This window comes from Carassius auratus, chromosome 44 (genome assembly GCF_003368295.1).
Source record: "Carassius auratus strain Wakin chromosome 44, ASM336829v1, whole genome shotgun sequence".
Lineage (NCBI taxonomy): Eukaryota > Metazoa > Chordata > Actinopteri > Cypriniformes > Cyprinidae > Carassius > Carassius auratus.
In genome coordinates this window covers 9123377-9150534 of record NC_039286.1, presented here as the reverse complement: position 1 = coordinate 9150534, position 27158 = coordinate 9123377, and the positions used below count along the sequence as shown (strand labels likewise).

The window sequence follows — 27158 nt, the reverse complement described above, 5'->3', positions numbered from 1 at the left end:
TGGATTATTAAATAATCTGGATTCAGCCTTATGTGGTAAAAGGTCTCCAGCGTGCCTGTATGTATAGTGTTGTGTTTTAATTTAATCATGTTGCAAAATGGACAAAATGCAGAGTAATTGCAAACTGCTCATGTCCATGAATTTATTTATAATTTAGACATAATGAAAAACAATGGAATTATAAAAAAAAAAGAAAACGTAAAAATTGTACAAATGAATGCATGACGGACAAGAACAATGCTTAAAGGAACAATGTGTCAATCTCATCAAAAGGCACACACACCAGTAATGTTCCTGTGGCTCAGTGGCAAAGCATTGTGTTTGCAGCGCAATAGGTTGTGGGTTCAATTCCCAGGGAACACACATAATGGTAAAAATGTATAGCTCGAATGCACTGTAAATTGCTTTGGATAAAAGCGTCTTGTAATGTAAATGTTAAACGCTGATTTAGCGTTGTTTTTTCATGTTGATTATCAGTATCACAGGTTGGAGCGCGGATAGTGTAAACAAGGCTGGCTTTTTGCACTTGGTGATTGTTTTAACATTATATAAAATGTTGCAACAGCTGACATGAGGCCTGTACATGTGTTCATTTGTAAATAAAGGCTAACAAAATTTTATCAACAACAAACATGTCTCACCATTACAATATAAAACAGGACAAAAGCCTATTTAAGTCCTCTCTGTATAGCCTAACACTTTTACACATGCTCCAGCTAAATTTTTATTTCCATACTTTTGAATTTCTTCTGTTTAAAACTGTTTAAAATCACCCAAAGATGCAGGAGCTTTATTATACACTCTTCGACAAAATTAAATAAACATTAAACATTAAATAAAATGTTAAAGGTGGGGCACAACTAAGGTGTATTTGCATGCACATTGTAGATCTATAAACTTATTTTGACTAGTCAAACTGTTAATTCCAGATATCTACATTGCAATTACACTTAGTTACAAAGCTAAATGCAGATATCTCCAAATATAGTTCTTCCTAGTCAGAAATCTAATTGGGACATCCATAATTAATTTGCAGATATTAATTTCCAGTCATAATTCCAATTCAAGATATCTTTAAATATGATTTGCCTAGTCAAAATTCCAATTCAAGATATCTACAACTGTAATGTGGATATATATATTTAAAAAATCAAATCAAAGATATCTTAAACTGAATTTTGACTAGTCAAAACAAATTTAAAGACATCTTGAATTGAATTATGACTAGTCAAAACTAATTTGAAGATATCTAAAATTATTTTTCAATGGAAGTCAATGGAAGATAATGACTTGTCGTAATAGCATTGTAGATATCTGGAATGTGTATTATGACCATAGACAGTAAAAGAAATGGACACAGCGACCCCATTGGAACTCAATTGAAACAAGTGAAGCCCATTTTTAGCGTTTTTTAGCACTTCCGTTTCTGACGCGCAGACTCAAACGAAGCTTGAAGATGTCAGCAACCTGTCTGACAGATGTACATTTTCTAGTAGCTGTGCGTGCAAACTGCCATCGTTAATCTTGCAGAGACGGCGAGCTTGAGCGGGGAGTTCTTTGGCGTCAGTGAGCAGGATTAAGTATTCTGATTAATTATTTTGTATAGTATTTTAAAATGTAACGCCAGTATGCCATATTAAGTTAATTGCCTGCGAGCTTCTCCTCCTGTCTGTACGGTAATGTGACAGAGAGTCGAGTGGTTATGACGCAATCGTTAGCCTATTTTTTACAAAAACTGTTTATACGGGGCCATAATGTAACATAGAAGGTAATGGAGCCCTTTATACACTGTCGTGTATCTTTAGAAATAAATAATGGACAACTGGAGTCTTTAAACGCCTCAGATGTAAAGTTATTCGCTGTCAAAGTGACGCCAAAATGAATGGGAGTCAATGGGAATGCTAACCCAAGTGAAGTTCTGCTACAAGATGGCAGCTCGCAGCCGACTTCAACTTCTGGTCGACTTCCTTGCCGCCTTATTATGACTAGTCAAAACGACATTGTAGATATCTTCAATGCATATTATGACTAGTCAGAATCTCATTGTAGATATCTTAATTCCAATTACTACGCGTCATAATTGCAATATAGATATCTGGAATTACAATATTGACCTAAATTATATGGTTCGTAAAAACAAAGTTTTAAATGTTAAAACGGCTTGCCATACAGCATCTAGTCCGCTGACTGCGGTGACGTCAAGATTCACGAGGGGAACATCCCCTATACGCTGACCAATGAGCGTGCTTTATGGAAATGAGCTCCCGCAGGTTCGCCTGAGTAGTGCGCGCTCCCCCAGCAGCGCTCAGATTAACTACAGCCCTCGAGCCCGCATAGATAACTGTTACCACCACCTTCCAGCGATACATAGCGAAAATGGGCAAAAGGTACGTCTAGCTTCGTTTAAACGTTAAAAGAAGAATTTCGTCTGACCTGAACTCGGATTTTGTTTCTTACTGGAGTTACTGAAGAGCGGAGTAAGTTACTCGCAAAGATGAAGTACAAAGTAAGTGACTCTTCAGTCTTAATTCAAACGCGCTATTTCCGTAAACTAAAATCGGAAATCAACCATTTACTATAAAATCTGTAAAATTTACATGTTTATTGAACTTGGGATGGAATTTCTATGACTTTTTAAAATGAATGCACAGCTGTTCTTCAACTGTGATAGATAGATACATAGATAGATAGATAGATAGATAGATAGATAGATAGATATAGCCTATAGGCAATAATAATATATACACAGAGGTATAAATTTCAAATTGTGCAATATATACCTTTATATATGTGTATGTTATTATTGTATGAATGTTTATTATACATGGGCCAATTAAGTAAATTCAATGGAGGATGGGCTTCAGGCATCCTTCCCTCTTAGAACCAATGCTATTTCACTAGTTAAATACTGGCTCCAGCTCTGAACAGCAGTAATTCGTGTGTGTAACCAACCATTCATTTATTGGATGGCTGGTATGATCCGAAAGCAAAGTGCAAATCACATAATTTGTTACAACCATGACACAAAAGCACTTGAGCTCTATTGTAGCGAGACTTGTGATAAATGATGTGATTTACACTCTGCATTTTCAACTCAAGTTACCCAGAGCCACTTGAGGATATATGGGGCCATTCATTAGCCCAGTCTCCAGCCCCTTTTCCAATTTGAGCCTCCCTGCGATTATGTAATGTGATGTTTTAAAGCAAACAGCATGCATTTTGTTCAGAGTAACAGGGTTGCTGTTATACTGAGTGTTCCTGGTGGAGACAGAAAATAAAACCACTCCAGGATTTTATGTGCATGTCCATGTTTGATTTGTGCATAGATTGCCCTTTACACTGCTGGGACTGTTTTCTGAGGGTTTGTTTTATAGCTGTCATTCGAAAATGATGAGTAGACTAATTAATGAACTCTTTATACTTGTACTCATATGGTATTTTGATTGTTATTAACATTAAGTGTTAAAGGAATCATTCACCTAGAAAGTTTTTTTTACAATTTTTTTTTTTTTTATAGTTATTTCACAAATTATTGCTTCTCTCATGAACATGACATGAAAGCTGGGGTGAATGTCAAGATATCAGAACACTTGGAATGTAGAGCATGAGTCTTATCACCCCAATTTATACTTTTATGATGCTTATTTCATAATTTTATAGCTTGACAGTCTCAGGTGCCATTCACTTTCATTATATTAAATATTGCATTTTTAAACAAAATTAAGCTACTTTTTGTGTAAAACAGACAATGATTTTAGCTGTCATCCTTTAAAAAGTTTTATCAGCTGATTTTGGGGCACTCGAAAGAATGTCTCAACTTTGGCCAAATCTGTACTTCCAGCCTATGTGCACACAGCGTGGGGCAGCTTTTCATTCAGGAGAAACTTGGCTCTTGTGTGTGAATCCCTCCCATTTGCATAGTCTTTGAGGCTTTCAGCCCTTTGGGATGATTTGCTTCCTACTTTGGAAGGATCGAATGGCTCTTCCTAAATGGAATGCTTTTGTCTGCTTCACACTATCTGGGGAATGTGGAGCACTTGGCAAGACACGGACTGTTAGCGAATATCAGACTGTTTTGATTCCTCTACAGTATCTCTCTCAAATGTACTTCAAAGTATTTCACGCTCAACAAAGCTGCATTTATTTGATTTGCGATAATAAAGTAATAATGTGAAATATAAATAAAAATGAAAATAAATATGTTCCATTTTAATACATTTACAAATTTCAGAAGGCCATTACTTCAGTCATCAGTGTCACATGATCCTTCAGAAATCATTCAGTCAAGCTGATTTGGTGCTCAATAAACTTTTTGCAGATTACATAATATTTAATGAAAATTCAAAAGAACAGAATAATAATAATAATAAAGAAAAAAAAGAATATTTTTGTAACATTGTAAATGCATAATATTTATTTTTAAAGAAATAATTAGTATCGTCATATCTATATATAAAATGTTTTTATTAATTGTTATATGTTAAAATATTTGTATATATTTATTCATACAAATAAAAATAAGTAAATGAATACATTAATAATAAAACACACACACACACACATAGATAGATAGATAGATAGATCATAGATTTTTAATTAATGTTAATATAAAGTCATTATAGAAAAACATTATGCATTTATTCCTTTTGATTTTGGAGAAATATGACCTATTTCACCCCATAACTTCAGAGGTAGTCACATTAAAACAGAGCAGATTTCCATTTATCTCCTATTGACATTGATAGATCCTTTATTTTGCTGGCATTTCTGAAACTTTTAAAGCATCTTTGCCTCAGAGACTGGTTTACTTTGTGGAGTACCTTTACCACAGGGTATTTGAGGGTCAAGGCCACAGGGGCAAACTGATAACGCCGTTGTTGTTTCTGACGCAGAACGACTGATGTACATCACTCTGAGTGCCACACAGGCTGTTCTCGGTTCACGGTCTGATAACTAATCTGTCAAACCTAACAGAGTGGACAGACAGCTGATGTCCAAACTTCCTCGATCTAACCTGAAGATTAGAGATTACTTCCACCAAAAAAGTCTTTAAAAAAAAAACAAGTTTTCTCAAGTGGTTCTTTTTGGGTATCAAGAAAGTCCCTCACACAGTCCATGAGGTGAAGTACTGTTCCTAGTTAAATATTAAGTTCCCACGAGGGCAGTTTTTCCACCTTTGGAGCAATGAAGACACTAAACAGACCTCATCTTTCAGTCACATGGTCCACATCTTGACGTCACTCATCACAAAGGTCAGTCAGAACCCAGGCCTGTCCACGTCAGTTATGTTTTCCAGCAGATGCGCAGGTGTGAGAAGATACATAAAACACAGATAATCCCCAAACAAGCAGACCTATTGACTCTTTTTAGATTTCAGAGCTCATGTAGCATGTTTTTAACAGACACTGAGATCTGGGAACAGTTTTAGACTGTTACGCCATAGATTTTCCTTCGGGAAAACACGAAATGAGAGCCGACCACTCCTAGACGCACTCAAACTCCTGCTTTCTTTTCACTCTTATGTAACTGTGGCACAAATAGCCTGACAAGCACAAAGAACTGATTAGGTGAAGTAAACCTACTGTTTTCTTCTTCTTCTTCTTGTTCTTCTTCTTGTTCTTCTACTTTTTTCTTCTTCTTCTCCTTCTCTCTCTAGGCTGTAATTCAAGTAATACATTGTTCTCAATTTGTCTGAGGATAAAAAGATAGTGGGTTTCCTCACTGAAATGAAAATAAATGTGACATATAAGGTAGAGAAAGGTTAAGCTGTGATTTAGTGGCTTATTTTTGTTTGTTAGAAAGATAAAATTGTAGTTACCATCAGTGATTTCTACAGGACAGGAAAAACAAAGATCTCTCTCATTCCTATAATGGAGACCAAATGAAACATTTAGCATTTTGCAATTCTCCTGATTCTCAGAATTTAGAAGTAGAAAAATGACCCAAGCAATCTCACATATATCTACGGTAGTTTATTTCCACCATGGAATAAAAGAAAAATGAAAAAGGTAAATGCAACTTTTTATTTCTAATTTGTTTTCTTTTTCTCTCACAGTGGAAAGCTTATATCTCCAATTTCCTAATTTTCTTTTTAGAATTGTGACATATCTAGTGTTTTGGAAACATTTGCCAAAATAGTCAATCAAAAGTGAGAGTTCTCGATATGAACTCCAACATTTCTCATCAGATTTGTCCTAATTATACAGAAGACGTAACTATATGGATAACCTAATTATCTAAACCATATTAATTTTATAGCTCTGTACTCGTCTCATTTGCATTATATCTATAGAAGAATTTTAGCCAATGCTGAGACAAGATTGATAATGCAGCTGAGAACTCAATGAAGAGCAATAACGTTTATCTTTAGGCGTGTGGGAAGTTATTTAATGTAAAGGAACTCACCGAAAGGTCTTTCCAGTTTAAAATCACTTCTCGTTTCCATCTATTTGAGAACACTGGCATATGAAGACTTTTGTGTGAGTGAATGTGTGTGTTTGGTTTGTGTGTGTGTGTGTAGACCTCATCGTGGTGGCATTGTGCATAAAGAACACTTCTCAGCAGACATTCCACATTCCCCAGGGTAAGAACAAGGGCTATTCAGAGAGCAGGTCTCAACCAGCGCTCCACAGCACAGCTCTGCCCTGTTTGAAAGACATGGACAAAGAAAAGAGCTGATTCTGAAGGAGCTGAGAGTCCTCCTGCATATACAGACATGGGGGGGTTGCAAAGATGCATCAAATAAGGAACTGTGAACCTTTCAGAACCGTACGTAGATGTTAAGGAGCAGATATCCTGCTAATATTCAGATCAGTGCTCGACCGATATGTGAAATACAAACTTTATTCTTCAAGCTTGGGTTTTGTTGTTATATTCATGCATCAATGCATGCACACAAATCTTTAAAATTCAGATCATAATTTTGGCAAAATACCAGACAAACTAAAAGAAAGCCAACAGTCTGTTTGCCTCGAAGTGTAAACTATTTGAGATTGATCTAAAGGAGGATAGATTGCCTTTTGTGGTGATTTAGAGCGATTATCAGTCAATGGTGGGACGGCAAACTGTCAGATAAGAGGAACTTTGACAGCTGCAAGCAAGGGAAGCAAATAAAGGTGATATGATAGTGTGTTTCCCTTGAACTTTGTGACTTCTCTTTACTTGTAATCATCACTATTTAGACTGACTGCTTCAGCTGTTCACATAATTGGAAAATTCTGTACGAATCTGTCATTAATTTTAAATTTTCAGTCAATTTTTTATTTTAGAAAATAAGAAAAAAAAATGTGTTCTATTTTTGGTCTTTTTATATATTTTCAAAATGTGCATTTTTATATTTAATTTTACCTCAAATAAGATTTATTTTAATTCAAGTAACATTTTTTATTCTTTTTTTTCCTAATCCTTTTTTGTTGTTGTTAACTAATAAATACTGATGTCAAGACCCTGATGTTCTGATGTAAGGAACAAGGTCAAGTCAACAGCTATAGCATTATATTTCTCATATATCAGCTGTATGTTTTGAAACTATTTATTTTTAAATCGATTTAAATTTTTACAGTACTTATTTATCATTTATTTCATTTTGAGATGCCAAGCTGAACACAAGCTTCTGACTGAATTTCTAGTTACAGCAAGGCTTGCAATGACAGAATAAATAAGCAGAATAAGACTGTTTCTTTGATAAGCAATTAAGATGTTAAATTAGGCTTTTATTGCACTGATTAGATGTGTAAATGTCATTACGCCCCACCTACAACAATCTGGGTCTTGTTTTCAGTAATTATGATGAAAGGTTGCCAGTTTTTGGCCACCACAAGTCTTATTATGTCCATGCCTACAGCATTTGAACACCCAAACTCACCACAGAATCGTGCAACAGCTCAGAAAAGGTGTTAAAGGATGATTAAAAAGGTGTCTAAAATGATTAGAGTTTTTGAGGTTGCCATGTTGGCTGGGCTCTGTTTGGTGTGTTTGTTAGGTGGTTGGTGGGTGTTATTTTTCTTTTTTTTTTTGCTGGTGTCATATGTCATGTTGTCGGCTTTAGTTTGGGCAATCACTGATTCACAGTGCTGAGGAAAAGGGAGGGATAACTAATAGTAACATCACGCCATCACTGAAATGAGACAACTCTTTATTTTGTGTCCCCTTATAGCCTTTTATGTATTGGTCAGATGCAAAGTGAAACCACTTTAACCCCCCCGGTGGGAGTTTCCAGAGTGTCAGCGTTCAAACCACCAGATTGAAATCAGATTTTACTCTCATGCACATTCTTGTGAATATTCTGCAACTACAGATCAGTTTGTAGCATTTGTTTTACACTTCTGGTCATTGCATTGTCACGAGCTGCTATTTGCTGAGTTTATTACTGTCATTGAAGTTTCTGTATATTTTTGTGCCAAAATTTTTGTTTATTATCAATTGAATCTCACAGTACCAGTCAATAATATGTTCAGGTCGCATTCACCACATAATCAAAATAAATAAATTAGAAATTATGTTTTTGCTTAATGAAAATGAAATATATTTAGGACATATATTTAAATGTTTTGTATTGTGACATTATTTTCATGACAAACACATTTCGACCCCAATTCTCACTAAAATAATCAATATTTATACATCATGGCACAACAATAGTAATGAAATCACAGTTCATAATAATATGGGGGAAAAACAATTGGAGGTGAAATGTTCTTAAATTATAGAATTTCCCACAAAGAAAATCGTAATGGTCCAAAATAGGTTTGAATATTCATTAAGCACAATGTTATTTAATTGTTATTTATTATAGCTTTTTGGGATGAAATATGACCTGTTTTCATGAGATGTTAGTATTTGCAGAAAAACTGAATTAAATGTATTTTGCTATGGTGGTATCAGCTACATCATGCTATATGACAAATTAAAAATTACTTTAATTCATAATGTGTTACGTAAAATGTTCTGTAAACATCCACAATCTCTTTTAGTTGTTCATGTGTAACTTACTTTACATCAAATTAGAGCATTGATCAAGCACTCTATTGTGTTTTGGCTTGGGGCGTGAAATTATCGATCACGTTTTGCTGCCATTATTGTCACCATCTGTTTGTCAAAGGCGGTTTAATTGCATGTAAACTCACATGCAACTATATTTTCTGCCAAAATATGACGCATTGCATTAAGATGTCAAGACAGACAAACTAGCTCAAGAATTATCTAAAGTAAACATAATCATAACCAATCCCTTGAATGTCCCCTTTGTTCACCAAAGTCTAGTTCACTTAGTGCAACAGCCAAGTTGAGTCATCAGGTCTGTATTAGAGTCATTATGGTAATTATCTTCTATATTTATTTGAGTGAAATGAGGGTAAAAGGTGCTGGTTCACCAGTCCTACCCACTCCACCCTCCCTCCAGGGGAACGTTAAAGTGAGCTGGCCTTAATTCTTACACCACTCCATTTCACTGGAGGAACACACCACTTTTCGCAAGGTAGGGGGTTCGCTTATTGGCCGAGACCATTTAATGATCTTTGTTTACACAGTGTTTTTTTTTTTTTTTTTTGTACCCTGAGGGTTTCGATTTCTGCAGTGTTTTGGTGACTTTGGCAGCATTGTTGGGGGAATTTTTCACTAGTGTTTTGACGTGCTCATTTACTTAGTTTCATAATCAGCCTTGATGATTTTACTGGAGTAATGCCAAAAACCACAAAATGAGAGTGTACTTAAGAAGTAGGGAGGTTCTCCCATACGATAGTAATTTTTGTTGTGTAATGGTTTTAAGTTCTCTGCAGGTTAGCACGTATTACTCAACAGAGGGTTTATTTTACAAGCACAAACTGTCTCGCCACAAAAAAAAAAAAAAAAAAAACGTCTTCATTTAGAACCGAATGAGTCATGAATTTCCCAAAAGTCTCTGAGCGGAGAGCTGATGTAGAGGCATTGCTCCAGGTGTGGATACTAGAAGCTAAAATTAGGCCAAAAGAAATTCAACTCGCACCCCATCCAATTTTAAACTTAGCCATTCCCGAATACATCAGTGTTTGTGAATGTCAATAATATGAAATATCAATAATGATGATATTTAAGAATTGGTTTTTTTTTTTTTTTTTTTTTTTTTTTTGCAAATGTGTGTCACTCTTGCTCATCATTATAATATATAACATTAATTATATCAAATTAAGCATTATTTGTGAATGTAAATAATAACTTTGTCCTGAATCAGTTTTAGTATCACTGAAATACTATTATAGTTTTTATTAATAATTTACAATTTTTTATTTTAATTTTTTAATTTTAGTCGGTTTTAGTAATTTTGGTGTGTTTTGTCCTTTTTATTAGTTTCTTTTGTTCTTTTGTTCTATTGTTTTTATACATTTGTATTTCATATTGTATTTTGTATAGTTATTTTAGTGAATCAGATATCATGGTACTTTTTATTGTAATTTCAGTTAACATTTAAGTACCTTTTTATGATTTTGGTTTTAGTTTGTTAACTATAATAACCCTTATTAATTATATAATACCCTATATGTAGTCAACATTGTAAATTTGAGGTGTTGCACCAATTGGCAACTTCTAGACAGTGAGAATGATTTGCTGGGCAAACCTGGACACATCTGGTTCTTTCCATGTAAAACATCAGTGTTTTATAAAATGGCCAAACGTTTTATGAGAGTCCATAAAATACCCTATAGTGTAGCTTTACAGTTCAGTTACGGATCACTTTTAGGAAGTCTTTTCAACATTGAAGTGTTGGGGTTTCCCAGACCGTCAGGACAGGTAGTGTGTTGCGTGTAGTGGGGCAAGGATGAACCGCTGATTAGATCACTTTATGATGAGGCCAACATCTCTGTTTAGGTCTGTTGCCATGCAGTGAGATTGCAGATTGAGTTATCACAGTCATAAAGGACTGGAATTTATTTTGGATGTAGATGACGCATATTTTCTGCCACAGTCATATCTAAAGTCTAAGGTAGATGATGACTAGTTTAGGGTGGTCTTACAGATCAGGGTTTGCTGTAAGATGCACGTCAACTGTTTTAGAAATGCAGTACTTCTTCTAAAAGTGTTGCACTGTAGTTGTATTGAAGTTAATTTCTTCTTTTTGCATGGAAACTTTGCACAAGAGGAAACACGTATTGCTGTGATACAATAGTGAATGCTTTGAATGAAATATTTCCAGATCAGTTCTGCTTACAGACATCACATTGTGTGTGTGGGTAGATGAGAAGACCAAAAATGTATGTTTGTTATAATAGTATAATAAAAACTAGTTAGTGATGTTAAGTGTTATAACGCAATTTCATGAAATGTAATAAAGCATCAGTTTAAAGTTTGTACACACTACAACTAAACTTGGAAATAAAATTAAGTGGTTAAGTGATTCGACTGATTTTCTCATGCATTGTTTGATTCTCTGCCTTGTTTCCCATTCAGTGAATTCTTTTTTGTATTATTTTTGAGCAAATAAGCCTTAAACAGTATGAATGCTAAAAGTTGAACACAAAACGCTCCTATTAGACAATGGCATTGGTGACCCTTAAAGGTCATGTTCTTAAGCTCACTGTATTAGTGTGCCGTGGTTCTCTCAGCGGGGGATGTTGTCATGCCCTAATGCGGGTGACCGAGGCCATGAATGTTAGACAATAGCCATGCGACCAGACGCCCAATCACAGATAATGATGCTGTTCAAACAGGAAGGTTTGAACGTGGGAACTGGTTTACTTAGCATTGTGGGAAAGCAGACGTAGGCACACAAAGTCTGCTAAGACAGAACCCAAGGAAAAGCTGATAGACACACTGCTCAAAGTGAAGATAATGTTTGTGTTTGGCCCATGGGAGTGTTATTGATAGGCTGATATTTTGGCCAAGATAAAGCCATTTCTGCCAACCACTAAATTACATCCCAACTTACCAAATTAGAACTGAGTTTTTACATTTCCAAATTAAGGCATGTTGTTAGCATTTCAATGTAAGTGGAACTGAAGCTTAAGAATCTCGTTTTTATCAATATATGTCCTAAATGTTTACAGTGGTGCTGTTACCATATTATTATCATAAAGCCTGACATATGAAATAATAATTAATGAATTAATGAAATTTTACGGTTTATTGAACCTTTAGACAAAATATTTTAAAAAGTCTTGTTTTATAGAAAGTATTGTATCAAATATGATACAATACGCTTTTGAGGGTTAAGGCATTATGAAAAATAATGGTGTAATTTAAGAGAAATAAATTCTCTAAATTGCATTTATTTTCTGTATTTTTTTGTTGAATATCTTAATTAATTGTTTGAGTTATAATTAAATATGTTTGTTATATATTTAGAAATGGAAGTGTCATTATTTTAAAATTACTAAATATTATTAGAATTTGAAAAATAAATTGAATGTAAAATAGGTCAAATATATTTCAAAATTCATACACACTAAACCTGTGTAATATTGTTTTATAAAAGTTTAAACTCCAATCTTACATGAGAGAATGTGATATGAAATCTGTAATATCCTGTGGACTGGCACAATATGACCTGAATTCTGCCAGCGCTGTTCTGTTTTTTATTTATTTTATTTTTTTCTCCCTCAAAGTGGTTTTTAAATGATTGACAGAAAAAGGGTTTTCCAGCATGGCCCCTCAAAGAAATATGTTTTGGCTATGGAGTCGTCGAGTGGATTTTATGATTATTTTTTCTAGTCCAATGTAGATCGACTCAGCCAGACGTTCAGTTTGAGTTTCAGTTATTATTGAGAGACAGTGGATGAAATAGCTTCTTTTGAAGGGAACTCCCAGCAGGCCACCAAACTACACAGATAGAGTTACACAGATGTTATTTAGACATCTAATTGTGACATTAGGGAACCGCTTTATATTGCAGCCCACAAGAAGCCACTGAATAAGTCCAAAAATCACTTTATGTAATCATATAATATGCCAAGATCATGCCTCAATGATTGTGATAATACTGAACAAATCATATTATGCTTGAGTTAGGGTGAGAATTTTCTCATGCAAAATCTGGAATGTTAAACGCCTTAATGAGTGCAAACAGACTTATATTATTGTATGTTCATTCTTTACAGAATTTAATGGCTAAAGCGCTATACGACAACGTCCCGGAATCTCCAGAAGAGCTGGCATTCCGGAAGGGGGACATCCTGACTGTCATTGAGCAGAACACGGGCGGTTTGGAGGGATGGTGGCTCTGTTCGCTCCACGGCCGCCAGGGCATCGCACCCGGCAACCGCCTCAAACTGCTTATCGGACCAATGTTTGAAGGACAGACGCCTGCATCCCCCTCCCCCCCACAGGGTCACGCCCTCCAGCAGAGGCCACTCACACCTCAGGGTGTGTACCAGGTGCCACCGTCCCACCAGAGCCCACAGGGACAGGGCATCTACCAGATCCCTCCATCTAAAGACGTGTACCAGGTTCCACAAAGAAGCGCACTGACTGTAGATGGGACTCCCAACAAGGTAAACTGAACTACAGCAAAGATGTTCACTTCTCACTTTATGAGTTAACACTTGTGGTGAACGTGTGACATATGTTGACAAGGTCAAAAGTTCATCTAGTGTAGTGTTTGAATGTGCATGCACTACATGCTTTTGCTCTTGCTTTTTTTTACTCTTACAGAGAATTACTGTGGTGAAGTATTGGTAATACCATGGCCGTTGTTATATGTAGCACTAGTCAAAAGTTAGGGGAACAACTGCTTATTCTTTATCTTGACTATTTTTCACAATTTAAAATAGTTGAAGTCATCAAAATGATGAAATAACACAACTGTTAGTATAAGAATTAAAGCTTTACTCTCTTTGGACATTCAGTTGACTTACTGAGGCACATCTTGGGATGTATAGACCTAATTAATGAATTTATGATTATCATATTCATACATGTGGTACCATTATGAAAAACCATGCAAAAACTAAGGTCCCCTTTCACTTACTGAGTAATAAACATTTATAATTATGCATTTTATCATTTTAAATGTAATTTTATATATTATATAAGAAATAATAATACTAGCTATTTACCGTGACTGGTTGACCCATAAGCCGGTTTTATAATCCAGATTGAAAGCATCTCCATGTCTGGCCAAAACCGGTCTGCATCGAAGCTGTGTTCACACCCTGCCCTGCCCTCCACCACAGCGATGTAGGCTTTATGTTTAAGGGCTTCATAATGTCCTGTCGATCCGGTGCACTCTGAATAGGAAAACCACAGCAGAGATGGAAAAAAATAAATAGAGGAGATCAGGCTACTGAACAAGCTGAGAAAGTGTATCATTCTTAAAAACTGTCAGCTTATTTTCATGTAACACTTAGAGCTGTCTTTCTATGAACCACATATCTGGCAGTTCTCAAGTTCGCCAAAAACAAGTCATATTTTATTATATTTCATTTTAAAGAACTGCAGTATGATTAACTTTACATTTCATATTGCAGATGATAATCAAAAGTGAATATTATTCAGATTCATCTGTTTTTCCAATTTGCCACTTCAATACAGACACTGTGACAGATCTTGTGTTCATAAAGTTTAGATGAAAACATCACTCAGGCAAACTCATAACACTGAGGTCATGTCTGGGATCGTCGCTTTAAAGTAGAGCTTCTGGTTTTGACATGGAGAGTTTAGGGAGCTACTAGTCTCTGAGATCAGGAGTGCTCGGTTGGTCCACCTTAAAAGATCATGGATATAGTCTTGTCTACAGTGAGGTTTGTCTGGCTGGTTTGTTTGGTGGTGGTCAGAGAAATGGCACACCTTGTTTGTTGGTTTCCTGAGAGTGGCATAACAGTTGACCAGCTCTTATAAGAGTGAGGTAAGAGGGTGTTCCCACATCTGTAAATGCAATGTTCAGTTGACGTTCCTCTGACATCAAGTGCAACACGAAGGTGTGGCATAGTGGAAAGTGCAACTAAAGCAACCATTTCCTTCCTGCTCTCACTTCCTGTGCTGAAAGTAAAAGTGATCCCATTTTAGAACTATTGCTGTAAATGGTGACGTGATTTTGGATCAGATTAGTGTGCAGTTTAGATTTTCCACGTTGATTTTTCTTCATTGCTGCATCTGTGCGTGTTTACTGGCAATGCAATCCTGACCTTCAGAGTTCGGCCAATTTAAAGAAGTTCAAAATCTTGTAGAAGTTCAAGAACAAACAAAGCAATTCATGTGACAACTGATAAATTACGTTTAATTTGCATTATGCCTACCTTCACTTTTGTGATTGAATAATATAGTATGACAAGTAAGATGGGGACAACTCCAAAAAAGTGAAAAAAAAAATATCCAAATACTTTTGAGCAGTTCTTATACCCAGGAGTAAGCAGGTTTGAGTTCAGTGTGACAACATTAACTGGCATTTTCGGACAAAATGTAAAAAAAAGGAAGTCATTTCTGATGAGGAGGGTTAATTTACAGAGTATTATTTTCTATCATCAACAAAAAGTTGACCATGGATCCATTTTAGCTTTTTTTAGACTTGCCAAACAAATAATATCTGAGAGCTCTAAGTTGTCGTCTTGTAATTATGGTGATTCTGAAACAACATGTTTCTTACTAAGTCTAATTCTAGAACTTCTTTATGTTTCATTTGAATCCAGAAAGTGTCTATTTGTGCTGTAGTACTGTTATGCCTGTGGTTGAAGTGTTTGTTGCTGGCACAGAACAGGATTTGGGCACATAATGACACACTGAAGGTTTGGTTGCTGAAGTCTGGTTTTTTCAAGGAGGGCGGCTCTGTCCCCGTCTGACCTGAAGAGTACAGTGATCCAAAGCTGCTCACAGCTGCACTATTCATGCCAGCCAGAGCCTGCCTCATGCAAGGGCCATCTCTGAGATTTACACAACCACACAATATCCTTTCCACAGCCGGGCCTTATGGGTAGAGATGAGATCTCTCGTCCCATTGCTGCCCGTGTATTGTTGTCACAACAGATTGATGCTGTTTGTGAAGTAAAGAATTTTTTGTGACTTCATACACACAGTTGTACATCCATATCAATGAAAATTCGGAGCTTCGACATCTGCAGACTCGAGTGGAATGTTTTAGGCATTTTTTAGATTAACGTTTCTTTATGAGTCACATAATAAATCATAATTTTCTGGGCTGAGGCTGTTTGTTATTTCCGCTAACTAGGTTTTGTTCTCTCTCCATCTATATCTCAGACGGTTAGTCCACATGTTTTTGGTTGCATACCTCAGTCTCCAGGAGATATCGTAAAGATTTATTGGAAGTGTAGGCAGATCACATGCCACCACACCCTGGACAAGATCGCAAAGTAGTAGAGCATTATTTGTGTGACTCATACTTTGCAACTAGATTTGTCTTCCTCATTTCTACTATGCATTTTATATATATATATATATATATATATATATATATATATATATATATATATAGAAAATTAATACATGAATAATATGCAAAATCTAAATGTATTTTCTGTAAACATTTATCATTATTTAAAAGATGACTAATATATATCTGTAATATATATTTAAAACATTAGTTTAGTGGTTTATATATATATATATATATATATATATATATATATATATATATATATATATATATAATTGTTTTTATTACATAATATAATAATATTTTTTTTATCATGTAATTTTAAATTGTATACATGTACACATAAAAGTAAAATTATATTTAAAAAAATTTAAATGTTAATATTTAAATATGCATTGTATTCTTTTTAGTTATATATATGAACTATTATTTTATTTTATTGTATATACATGTTATTTTACTTTTTTATATAAAATTTTATATAAAATAAAAGATGTCATTTAAATGTATTTTTATTTAATAACATTGTAATTTTTTATACATATATAAACACACATATGTAAATTTATATAAATTATTTTATATTTACCTTTATTTAAAAATGTATAACATTTAATTGCATATAATATGTAAATAATCAAATAATAATTTTATTTAATAGTTTTATATATTTATTTTCTTTTATATTATATATATGTACACACATACATAAAATTATTCTAAATAAAAAATAATTTTATCATTTTATACATAGATTAAAAGTCTCAATTATTTATTATCTTTATGTAATGTGAATATTCAACATATATTAAGTTATTTGTCACAAGCCCCTGTGATCTGACCCAGAAGAGATGTCATGACCTCTTTAGTGTGAGACACATGGCTGTGTTTTTCCTCCTGCAGAGATAACAGGAAGTGCTCAGGGAGAGGTAACTTATTTCCTCATGCATTTCCCACTAGACTTTTTTTGTTGTTGTTGTTTTTTGCTGCTGCCGCCTACTTAGGCCTACTATTAATCAAAGAGAAACTGCTGGAATGAGGGTCACTGCATAATTGATGCATCTCATTTAAATAATCACCCTCAACCCCTCGTCTCAATGTGCATCTATAAATCACTGGGTGTGTTTGAATGCTTCCATGTGATGTAAAATTAATTATGGCTCATTGCATTATGTTAATACTCCTAAATTAGCAGGAAGTCTTTGTGCTTTTCAGTTTCATGGCCATCATATGGGACATCCCTGAGGGTTTGAAATCTAATTGCCTTCGTTGATGAGTTCAACTTATTAATAGGATGGAGCTTTTTCCGTCACAGGAACAGAACAGATGTAAAGGGACTGGAGAGAGAGAGAGAGAGAGAGACACAGCAGATCAAGTTGGAATATTCAAGATGATTCTAGAGAGTTGTTTCTCATTCTTTCTTCCTAACAATCAACCAAATGGTTTTACAGCTCTTTTTACTTGTCAAACGTGACTCAGAGCTGCTCAGGGAAGTCTTTGTTTACTCGAACAGCTTTCACCTAAACGCTGCATACCGACACTCTTATGTCAGGCAGCGTTTTCAGCGCTGTTATTCTCCAAGGACAAAAAAAGAGGCTCCTACAGCAATTAGGTCGGTCTCAGGTTCAGAAGTGATCCGGTCTTAGTCACTAAAAGCCAGTCAGGGTGTAACAGGATCCGGGGAAGGAGTCACCTGAGCGGCAGAGAATGTTTGCCTAGAGGTCAAAGTTCACACCTCACACTACCACACATTTACTCATTTCCCATTAGACCCTCCAGGTGGCAGAGGTGTAATTTGGGTAATACTTGATGGATTTATTCATTATTTTATCATATTTGCATAAAATGAATAAGCCATATGATATTAAAATTAAAATATCCTTTTTTTCCTACAAGTGTGAAACTGATCAGACCACTGACGTGCCCCATTCTCCATTTATTCCCACTTCATTTTCCCAGGATTCCTAGGAAGCAGTGATTTATTACTGATGGGAACAGGCCGGGAGATCTGGGTAATTGGTGAACTATGCTGAACCTGCAGTTCCATAGTGCTGATTTATGAACAGGGATGCGCACCTAAATTCACAGAGTAAAAATAAAAGTGTGACGGTCCCGCTTATGAAAACCATCTGGACGTTACCATCTCTGGAAGACCGTGTGTCTTTATATGAGTGCGGGTTGTCGTAGAAAGACATTTTTCCAGTTTAAGGCAGCTTGGATAAATAGATAGTGGGTTTAGGAGTTCCCAACCTCACTTATTAAGATACTGCAGTTCATATTTCCTGCATGCCACAATTATTGCAGAGATAGAGAGAGAGAGAGAGAGAGAGAGAGAGAGAGAGAGAATACAAGAACAGAGAAATTCTTCCTCTTAAAGAGGCTTTGTGTTTTGCTTAGTCACGTTCACACATGCATTATTTACACAAAATTATTATTCTAAACAATATTCATTGTTTTATATTATTTTTCTAAATTATATATATGATATAAATGAAAACTCTAAATCTGTTTTTATTGAACATTTATATGATTTAAAAAAAAAATATATATATATATATAGCTTGTAATATTTATAAACAATATATTTTTAGATGATCATATATTATATATGTCTGTTTTTATTTAATATTTATGTTATTTTAAATAAAATAAATATATAATGTAATGAAATATAATGTAATATATAATAATCAAACAGACAATAATGATATAAAATAAACACACAAATATATTATAAATTTTTAATGCTTAAAGTTTTAAGTTGTCCACTTTGCGTGAGAAAAATCATTTCTATGAGTTTCTGCCTATGTAGAGCGTCTCAAATCAATGACCTGAAGTTTCAGTTTGGCTGGAAAGCAGCTGTCTTTGTAGGTGGTAGACTGCAAGGCGACCCACTAGTTTTTGGAACAGATCTAGAGTCTCTCAGGCAGGAAGCAGTATGGTTCCCATTTTCGAGACCTGTAAGTGACCCGTGAGTGTTCTTGTGTGGTGACAGCGGTGTGTGGTGTATTAGCGGAGCATTTAGGACGAGGAGGGGGCAGAGTTTGGAGAAGAACGAATGGAGACCAAGTACATTCCAAAGATGCTTCTGTTTGTCTGCTGCAGAAAATGGATATAGAGCATAAAAGATGTAAAGAAAACTGGAGGAATATAGAGAGAACTGATAGATTAAAAATGTCGAAGATGACACAAATATTAATGTTCGGAACCGAGAAGGCATGTGAGACAGATTACTCCATTAGAGTTTCTCTTTGCAGTTGCATAAATCTAGTCACGTACACAATGCACCATATTTTCACCGTAGCCATTTTGCAATCTGCCGCAGTATATTGTTGCTGAACAGATTTTTGTGATCAAAAAATGAGCTTAAATGAGGCATCATTTTTTACTTTAATAGAAAAGAGTATAATATTCATTCTAAATTCTAGATTTTTTTGCATTAATAAATGTTTTTTTACTTTTTATAAAACTATTTATTATTATTTAATTTGTATTTTTTTGTTTTGCATTACAGGTAAAATTATTAAGTTGTATTAATATGCATATATATATATATATATATATATATATATATATATATATACAACCTAATAATAATCTAATAGTAATATATAAAATAATTTAACATTTCCTTACTGTTTTATATTCCATTATTTATATTTACTTAATTTAACATTAGAGAAATAAAAAACTGATTTAAATATATTATTTATCTCATATATAATTTAAAAATCAATTATACAAATGTACATAAATTGTGTATATGTGTATGTGTATATATTTATACATAGTATATATTTTATTAAGTAAACATTTGAATAATACTAATAGTCATACATAAAGTTAATAATTATTTTTTGTGTGTGTGTGTGTGTGTGTGTGTGTGTGTTTTCAAGCTCAATTTCTCCTACGTCAAGAGACCCTCGACTAATAGCACTTTATATGACATATTCCACCTATAAATAAAACATTTTGGCTCCAGCTTTAACGTATGCATTCTTGTTTCAGGTGGTGACCCCAGTCCGCGTAGGGCAAACATACGCTTACAGTCCTGCGTCAGATTCATCTCATGACCTCTACGATGTTCCTCCTATTCGTCCACAGGGGGTGAGTGTCACTATCAATAACACATGTACTCATATAGATGTCTGCAAACTTGTATTTACGTTTTAAACACCCACACAGGTGTACGATATTCCGGCAAGCAAACAAACTGGACAGCACAACAGATCCCAGGGCCTCTATGACACCCCTCCTTCCCAAGACCTGCGATCAAAAGGACTGTATGACATACCACCAGCATCACAAGGGGTATAAGAATCCTTCCGTTCTTAAGATTCATTATGATGTCAAGAAAAATAGCACATGCAAATTATGAGTTGTTTAAAACGTTAGCATGTAACTTGTACCACATCTTTGGTGCTACACAATCTGGTGGTTAATAAATTTGATTTTGCTTCAAAATAATTGATGCAAACAGTCAAAGGTGTCAAAAAAAATTATTAAAATATATTTATATGCTGCCTAGTATTTATTTATCATTGAGATACTATTATAATTGTATTAATATTTTAAATTAGCTTTAATTTTATAATTTCTATATAGTATATTTCTGTATATTTATGTCTATTAGTTTATTAATTATTATTTAAGTTTTAATTATTTTGGTACTTTTAGTAAAGTTTAGTCTGTTTTTATATAAACTAATTTAGTTAAACTAAATAAAAATGAAAAATACTGCCTTTGAAATTTGTTGGAAAAGTATTTATATTTTGTTTTGGTAAATGTTTATTTTATTTCAAGTAATACATTTTTTTTTATTGCTTTCGTTTTAGTTAAACATAATAATCCTGATGCAGCCCTTGTTCTTTGTCTTGTAACCGAACACTATTATTTCCCAGAAATTGTACAATAAATAAATACTCCGATTTTTAATACTTTCCCCTGGTTAGCAAATTAAAGCCTAGCTTGCCAGCAATGTTGGAGTCAGAGTATTGCTCTTAACTCTGCAAGGAGGTCAAAACAGAAATAATTGTGCTGAAGCCCCTCTTAAGTTTCACCGCTACTCCTGGCGAAATGTGGTGCAGTGCCTTGAGTTAGTTTGAAATAAACTGGATGTATGTGAAAGCCTATTATTAGAGTCGTGTTTAATTAGGGTTTGCAGAAACCTGGACTCACTTCGAAAGATATGCTTGAGAGAAATTACTTACAGGTCGCTGTGTTTATTTACTGACCAGGGTCCTTTTGGTACGCCCCATGTACTCCCATAACGCTGTCAGGTCAATGCCAGGTTTTATCCTTTGGCTGGATAGCAGGATTTTCCATGTCCTATTCAGAACTTCCATGAAATTCAGAACTGGACTTATTAGGCTGTCAACGACTCAAAACATATTGAGTCTTATTATCGTGCTTAATAGTTGTTGTCAAGATATCCAATTTTTGAATTTTCAATTTAGATGCAATACCTTGAAAAATATTAAAATGCAATACTATTATCAATACCACAGGGAAAAGTTACACAACTTTGCATAAAAATGCAGTGCACAAAATAAGCAGTATCTAAGTTAATTTACTAATGACCATAGAAATAATAATGATAATAACAATGTAATTGTAGCAAAATGCATCAGTTGTGAAACTATTCAATTTAATATTGTCATTATACAGCTTAATTTAGTTAATTGTTGATTAAATGTAATTTAACAACAGTACAGATGTTATAAAGTTAATCAATTATGAAACAATTTGATTCAGCTGTAAAGCAGCTCTCCAGAAGACGAATGTGCTCTTCAGTTCAAGTCACTGTTGTTTCAGTTCAGTTCAATAACAGTGCCAATGCTGCACAGTTAATCCGTTTTGAAATGACTTCAAAGTTAGCTCTACAGAAGACAGTGTATAGTGTTTGGCATTATAAACCTGAGCAATGGCATTGTAAAACTGACCCAAACTGAGTAAGCCAAAGACAACAGTAGCGCATAACCAAACATGTAGCAGTTTGTCAGCTGGCATTGGTGTATCAATATTGCAGTAAATGAGTACTTAATCCAAATTCTCGCTCCCACAGGTGTACTCCACACCACCTTGTCATAATAACATTGCGCAAGACGAAGGGAATTATGACTTTCCGCAGCCTTCGAAGCACAAGCAAGAAGGTATATATGATGTTCCACCACAGTCGCTCTCCAAAGCTTCACCATGCTCCAACTACGATTTCCCACCCAGCTCTGAGCCGATGTCCCGAAAGGGGATGAACGGCAGCGCCGGCATTTACGACATTCCAGCCAGCCAACTGGCCACAGGGGGATCTCAGGACTTGTATGATATTCCACGTGGAATGCCACAGAACCGTCACACTTCCACTGAAAGAGACAGAAAAAAGTCAGTTTACGATATTCCACCGGGAGATACTCGGTTGCTCGGTGACGTTACCGAAGGCGTCAACCGCTTGTCGTTTTCCAGCACGGGAAGCACTCGCAGCAGTATGTCAACTTCCTCTTCTTCCGCCGGATCACCTGCCGAGTGTCGTCTAGCTTTGGATCTAGACTCCGCTGTCCAAAGGTTGAGTCGCCTTCAGCATGATCTGGAGTCTTCAGTTTGTGCGCTGCAAACTCTTGCGGCATCGCCTCATTGGCGAACGTACAGCTTCATGGAGCGTCACACTAATGAGGTCCGCATTTCATTGGAGCGGGTCAAGTGTGCGCTCGCAGATTTTCTCACATTTGGCCGTGGAGCGGCTGCGAATGCCACAATGTTGTCCGATCCAGGAATGCACTCTAAGTTGCGACGCCAGTTGCAACGTCTAGAAGATTCCAATCAGATTCTTCAACAAACACATCAAACTTTAGAAAACAATAGCTGGGCACTTAATATCTTGGCAACGAGCGCCAAGCATCAAAACAAGAGTGACGAACTAGAACGTTTTGTAATGGTGTCGCGAACGGTGCCTGATGATGCCAAGCAGTTGGCTTCAACAATAGGGGGCAGCGCGGAGCTGCTTTTCCGAAGAGCACCAATAGAAGGCATCGTCCACCCCTTTACTTGCACCCCAACAGAGGATGATAGTTATGGAGCCCAGACCAAACCCTTCCCTGTATCACACGACAAAGCAGACATGATCAGCGAGAAGTGTGTTAAAAGCTGGATGGAAGATTATGACTATGTCCACCTACAGGTGAGAAGCACATCTATCTATCTATCTATCTATCTATCTATCTATATATCGTTGTATCTATCGTTCCTTCTAGTCTTCTATCTATCATTCTATCTTCATACCTAAAATGCAGATTGTCTCTGAAAAGAAATGAAAAGGGATTTAATGCAGGGATGTATGCTTGTTTTTTGGAGTTAGTTTTTGTTGTTTTTTGTAGTATAATTGTTCCAGTTTGAACTAGCACTACTGTTCTGAACATTGTGTAGTACAGCTGTGGTGTAATTCTGTTGCATAGAACTGAATAAAAATAATATATTGATATTTAATTGTAATTTTTTTCTGTCCAATTTAATTTTTACTTTCAATAAAAGTGTGGTTATTTTATTGGCTTGTATTTTTTTTTATTCAGTATAATTAAAATTATTGAGTTAAATTAAAAAGTCTTACAAAATTGTATTACTTTTTTTTTTTTTTTTGATTACTTAATAAAATAATTTCCATTTTCGGCCAAGTGCATCCAGAATTTTTGGCTTTGGCCCAGAATTTACATTTCTGCGCATCCCTAGAAAGAATAGTAAAAAAAAAAATTTTTTTCATTAACTAAATTTTATCAAATTTTGTTTTACATGCATGCAAAACCATTGCATTGCACAACTATTTGATGTTTTATTAGTGACGTTTACCAAGTCAGTAATCAGTTTTGCTTGTGCCCATGTTTTTCTATTTGTGACTGGACTTTTACGATGTTTGCATAGCAGACAACACAACAAACGAAACCATCATAGTATATTATACTTAAAACTAATTTAAAACTAAAAGCCTGTGAAGGAATCACTGCAAACATATGCTTTAAGACACTTGGGAAATCAAATAAAGGGAATGTAAAAAAAAACAAAATTCAGACTTGCATGCTACAAAATAAGGTCTGAAGCACAAAACAGTTGAAAACAGCCCATGCACTTCAGTCTATTATCTGTTAATCCTAGACGCAGAGATTAGGAAGGAGATCCCTTACATTTGAGCATGTTATAAGTGACATGCTGTTTGGATTAAAATCTGAGCATGTCAATCTAAAACAAAAGGCTAAAAGAGGATAGTTTAGATGCTGCCAGAACAGGGTTTTGAAGAAAATAAAGAAACGACTGCTTATTCAAATTAAGTTCACAACACAAATAAAGACAGTTTCTCATTTGAATTAAAAAGGGCTAAATTTAATACCACCGTGGCCTTTGGCTGTTCACTGGTGCATTTAGACACTAGTATCTGCTTTGAAACAAACAGTTTCAACTTGCTTCTGACTGACCTTTTGTTATCTTCACAGGGAAAAGATGAATTCGAACGACAACAGAAGGAACTTTTAGAGAAGGAGAACATCACCAAACAAAGCAAAGTCCAACTCGGACAAGAGCAGGTAAATGACATGGTCACATAAACGTCATCCGCTTGTGTTTAAGTCAACAAACGACAGGGAAGTAGCTTATGATTAATGCAGAAATGCAGCATGGCAGATGCTTTATCAACCTCAGTATTAATAAGAATAGAAATGGCAGAGGAATATGACTTAACTTGTGAACACATTAGGTGAAAGGACAGGGTGGCGAAACCATTTGTTTTTTCACACATCAGGTGTAAATGGCTCATCACAAGTGAAAGCTTTTTGTTGACCAAGTCAGTTAATAACTGCATCATGTGAGATCTTAGGCTGATGTCCATTTGTTCACCATATATCATTTAATAATAATTAAATAAAATAATAAAAAAAAAAATTTTTTTATTGGTGCATTTTAATCCTTAAAAAATATGGGTGGCATTTAAATATTAGTTATTAATTTAGTTTAGTTTTTTACTGTTTAAAAAGGTGCACCAGTAAAGACATGCACTATTTTTCTGTATTTTTTTTTCTTTATGATAATAATCAGTTTAAATAGTTCCAACTCAGAATTTCTTTCTCACACTTAACAGCTGAACCAGTTCAAACAGCTCGAACAGGAAGTGATCAAACCGGTAGAGAACGACATCACCAAATGGATCTCCCACCAACATTCAACAGGCTCCTCCTCAGACTCCTCCTCCAGTTTCTCCATGGGAGGCGGAGCTCCGATGTGTTTGCGCGATCGCCAGCTGTTGACCTTCTATTCGGACCAATGTGAACAGCACTTTGTGACTCTGCTGAATGCGGTAGATGCTTTTTTCGGCTGTGTAAAGGCTGGGCAACCTCCACGAATCTTCGTTGCGCATGGCAAATTCGTCATTCTCAGCGCCCACAAGCTCGTGTTTATTGGGGACACGCTGTCGAGACAAGCCTCGGCAGCTGAAGTGGCAAATCACATCATGAACTTAAGCAACATGCTGTGCGAGATGCTAAAGACAGTCGTAGGCACCACCAAAATAGCAGCCCTTCACTATCCCAACACGGCCGCTGTACAGGAAATGGTAGATCGTGTGACGGACCTCTCGCACTTGGCGCAACAATTTAAAGTGCAGCTCTCACAGATGGCGGGATTGTGATGTCATCAGCATGATGTCACTAACTTCTGAACAAAAACTCATTCAGAAATATATATTTATACACGTATAGATGCATCACTGAAAGTTGTCTTTTGTAAATATTCATGCTTTCTTCTCTCCCTGTGTAAATATTTGGCTCTATATTTTGTGTAGATTTGTTTATATAATAATAATAATGATAATAATATTAACTGTATGAATAGAAATGATTGAGACTTGCGTCTGTAGAGTGACTGTAAACATTGTTGATTGTTTTGTGTATTAGGCACCTTACAAGTTGTCCTTAACTGCTAATTATTACTGAACAGCAGAACCTACAAAATGGAAATAGTTTGTTTTGTACGTGTGCTGTATTGTGTGACACACACTCTGCCGAGAGAAAACAGTAAGAAACAAAGTAAAAGATTTTTCTGTCTTTGCTATAGAAATGGTTTCCCTTGTTTTTGTTTGAACATTTATGGTAGGTGAAGAATTAAAAACTGTGCTCCTAGTCATATCTTACCCCAAAATCAAAAGGAAATTATATTTTTCTTGATGCCTGTTTTAGAATGATTAATATTTTCTGCATTGTGAACATTTTTTATGATGATTAAACATTTCTCCTCCCAGTATTGTTATTATCATGCAGAAGAAGAAAAAATTCATTACTGTATTGAAAAAATATATATGTTTACATCATGGCAGTATTTGTTATATTACTTTTATGCTTATTAAAAAAGGGGGGGGGGGGGAATCTGAATTATTTTATTAAAGTAAAACATTTTTTTATTAGATTGTCACAATGCATAGCATAGCTAACTAAGTAAACCATGTTAAACGAACATGAAATCTGGCAGAAACAAGGAAGATGTTTTCCCAAGAGCTTTCACCCCTCCAATAATATAACTAAATGTCCCACCGACCCATAATTCCCAAAGAATTATCAGATGATCCAATTTGACAGATATAATCTGATAAAAAAGAAAAGAAAAAAAGACCTCTTTGGACCTCACTGACTAATACTTTCCATTCCAGGCTGTAATGAAATGAGCATGTATCATGGTTCGTGTGGGTTAGCGGCGATGATGAGAGGCCATGCTAAAGGGATCGAAGAGTAAGTCGAGCATGGTCTGGACAGAGTGCCACACCATATCATCATTAACATTAACCTGCTGGAACATTCTGAGATGTGCAGTAGGAACACCACATGTCTGCCCAATCTAATCT

At 35.2% G+C, this 27158-nt stretch overlaps 1 protein-coding gene across 1 annotated transcript; it reads left to right on the top strand.

Annotated features, from left to right (window-relative positions):
- Positions 1 to 2286: 2286 nt before the first annotated feature.
- Positions 2287 to 26504, top strand: LOC113062403 (enhancer of filamentation 1-like). Its single transcript, XM_026232233.1, has 7 exons — positions 2287 to 2506; positions 13068 to 13460; positions 20303 to 20401; positions 20480 to 20605; positions 22359 to 23465; positions 24766 to 24855; positions 25407 to 26504. Exons 1-7 carry the CDS (start codon positions 2495 to 2497, stop codon positions 25950 to 25952), a joined length of 2373 nt encoding a protein of 790 aa, XP_026088018.1. The 5' UTR covers positions 2287 to 2494; the 3' UTR covers positions 25953 to 26504.
- Positions 26505 to 27158: the final 654 nt, after the last annotated feature.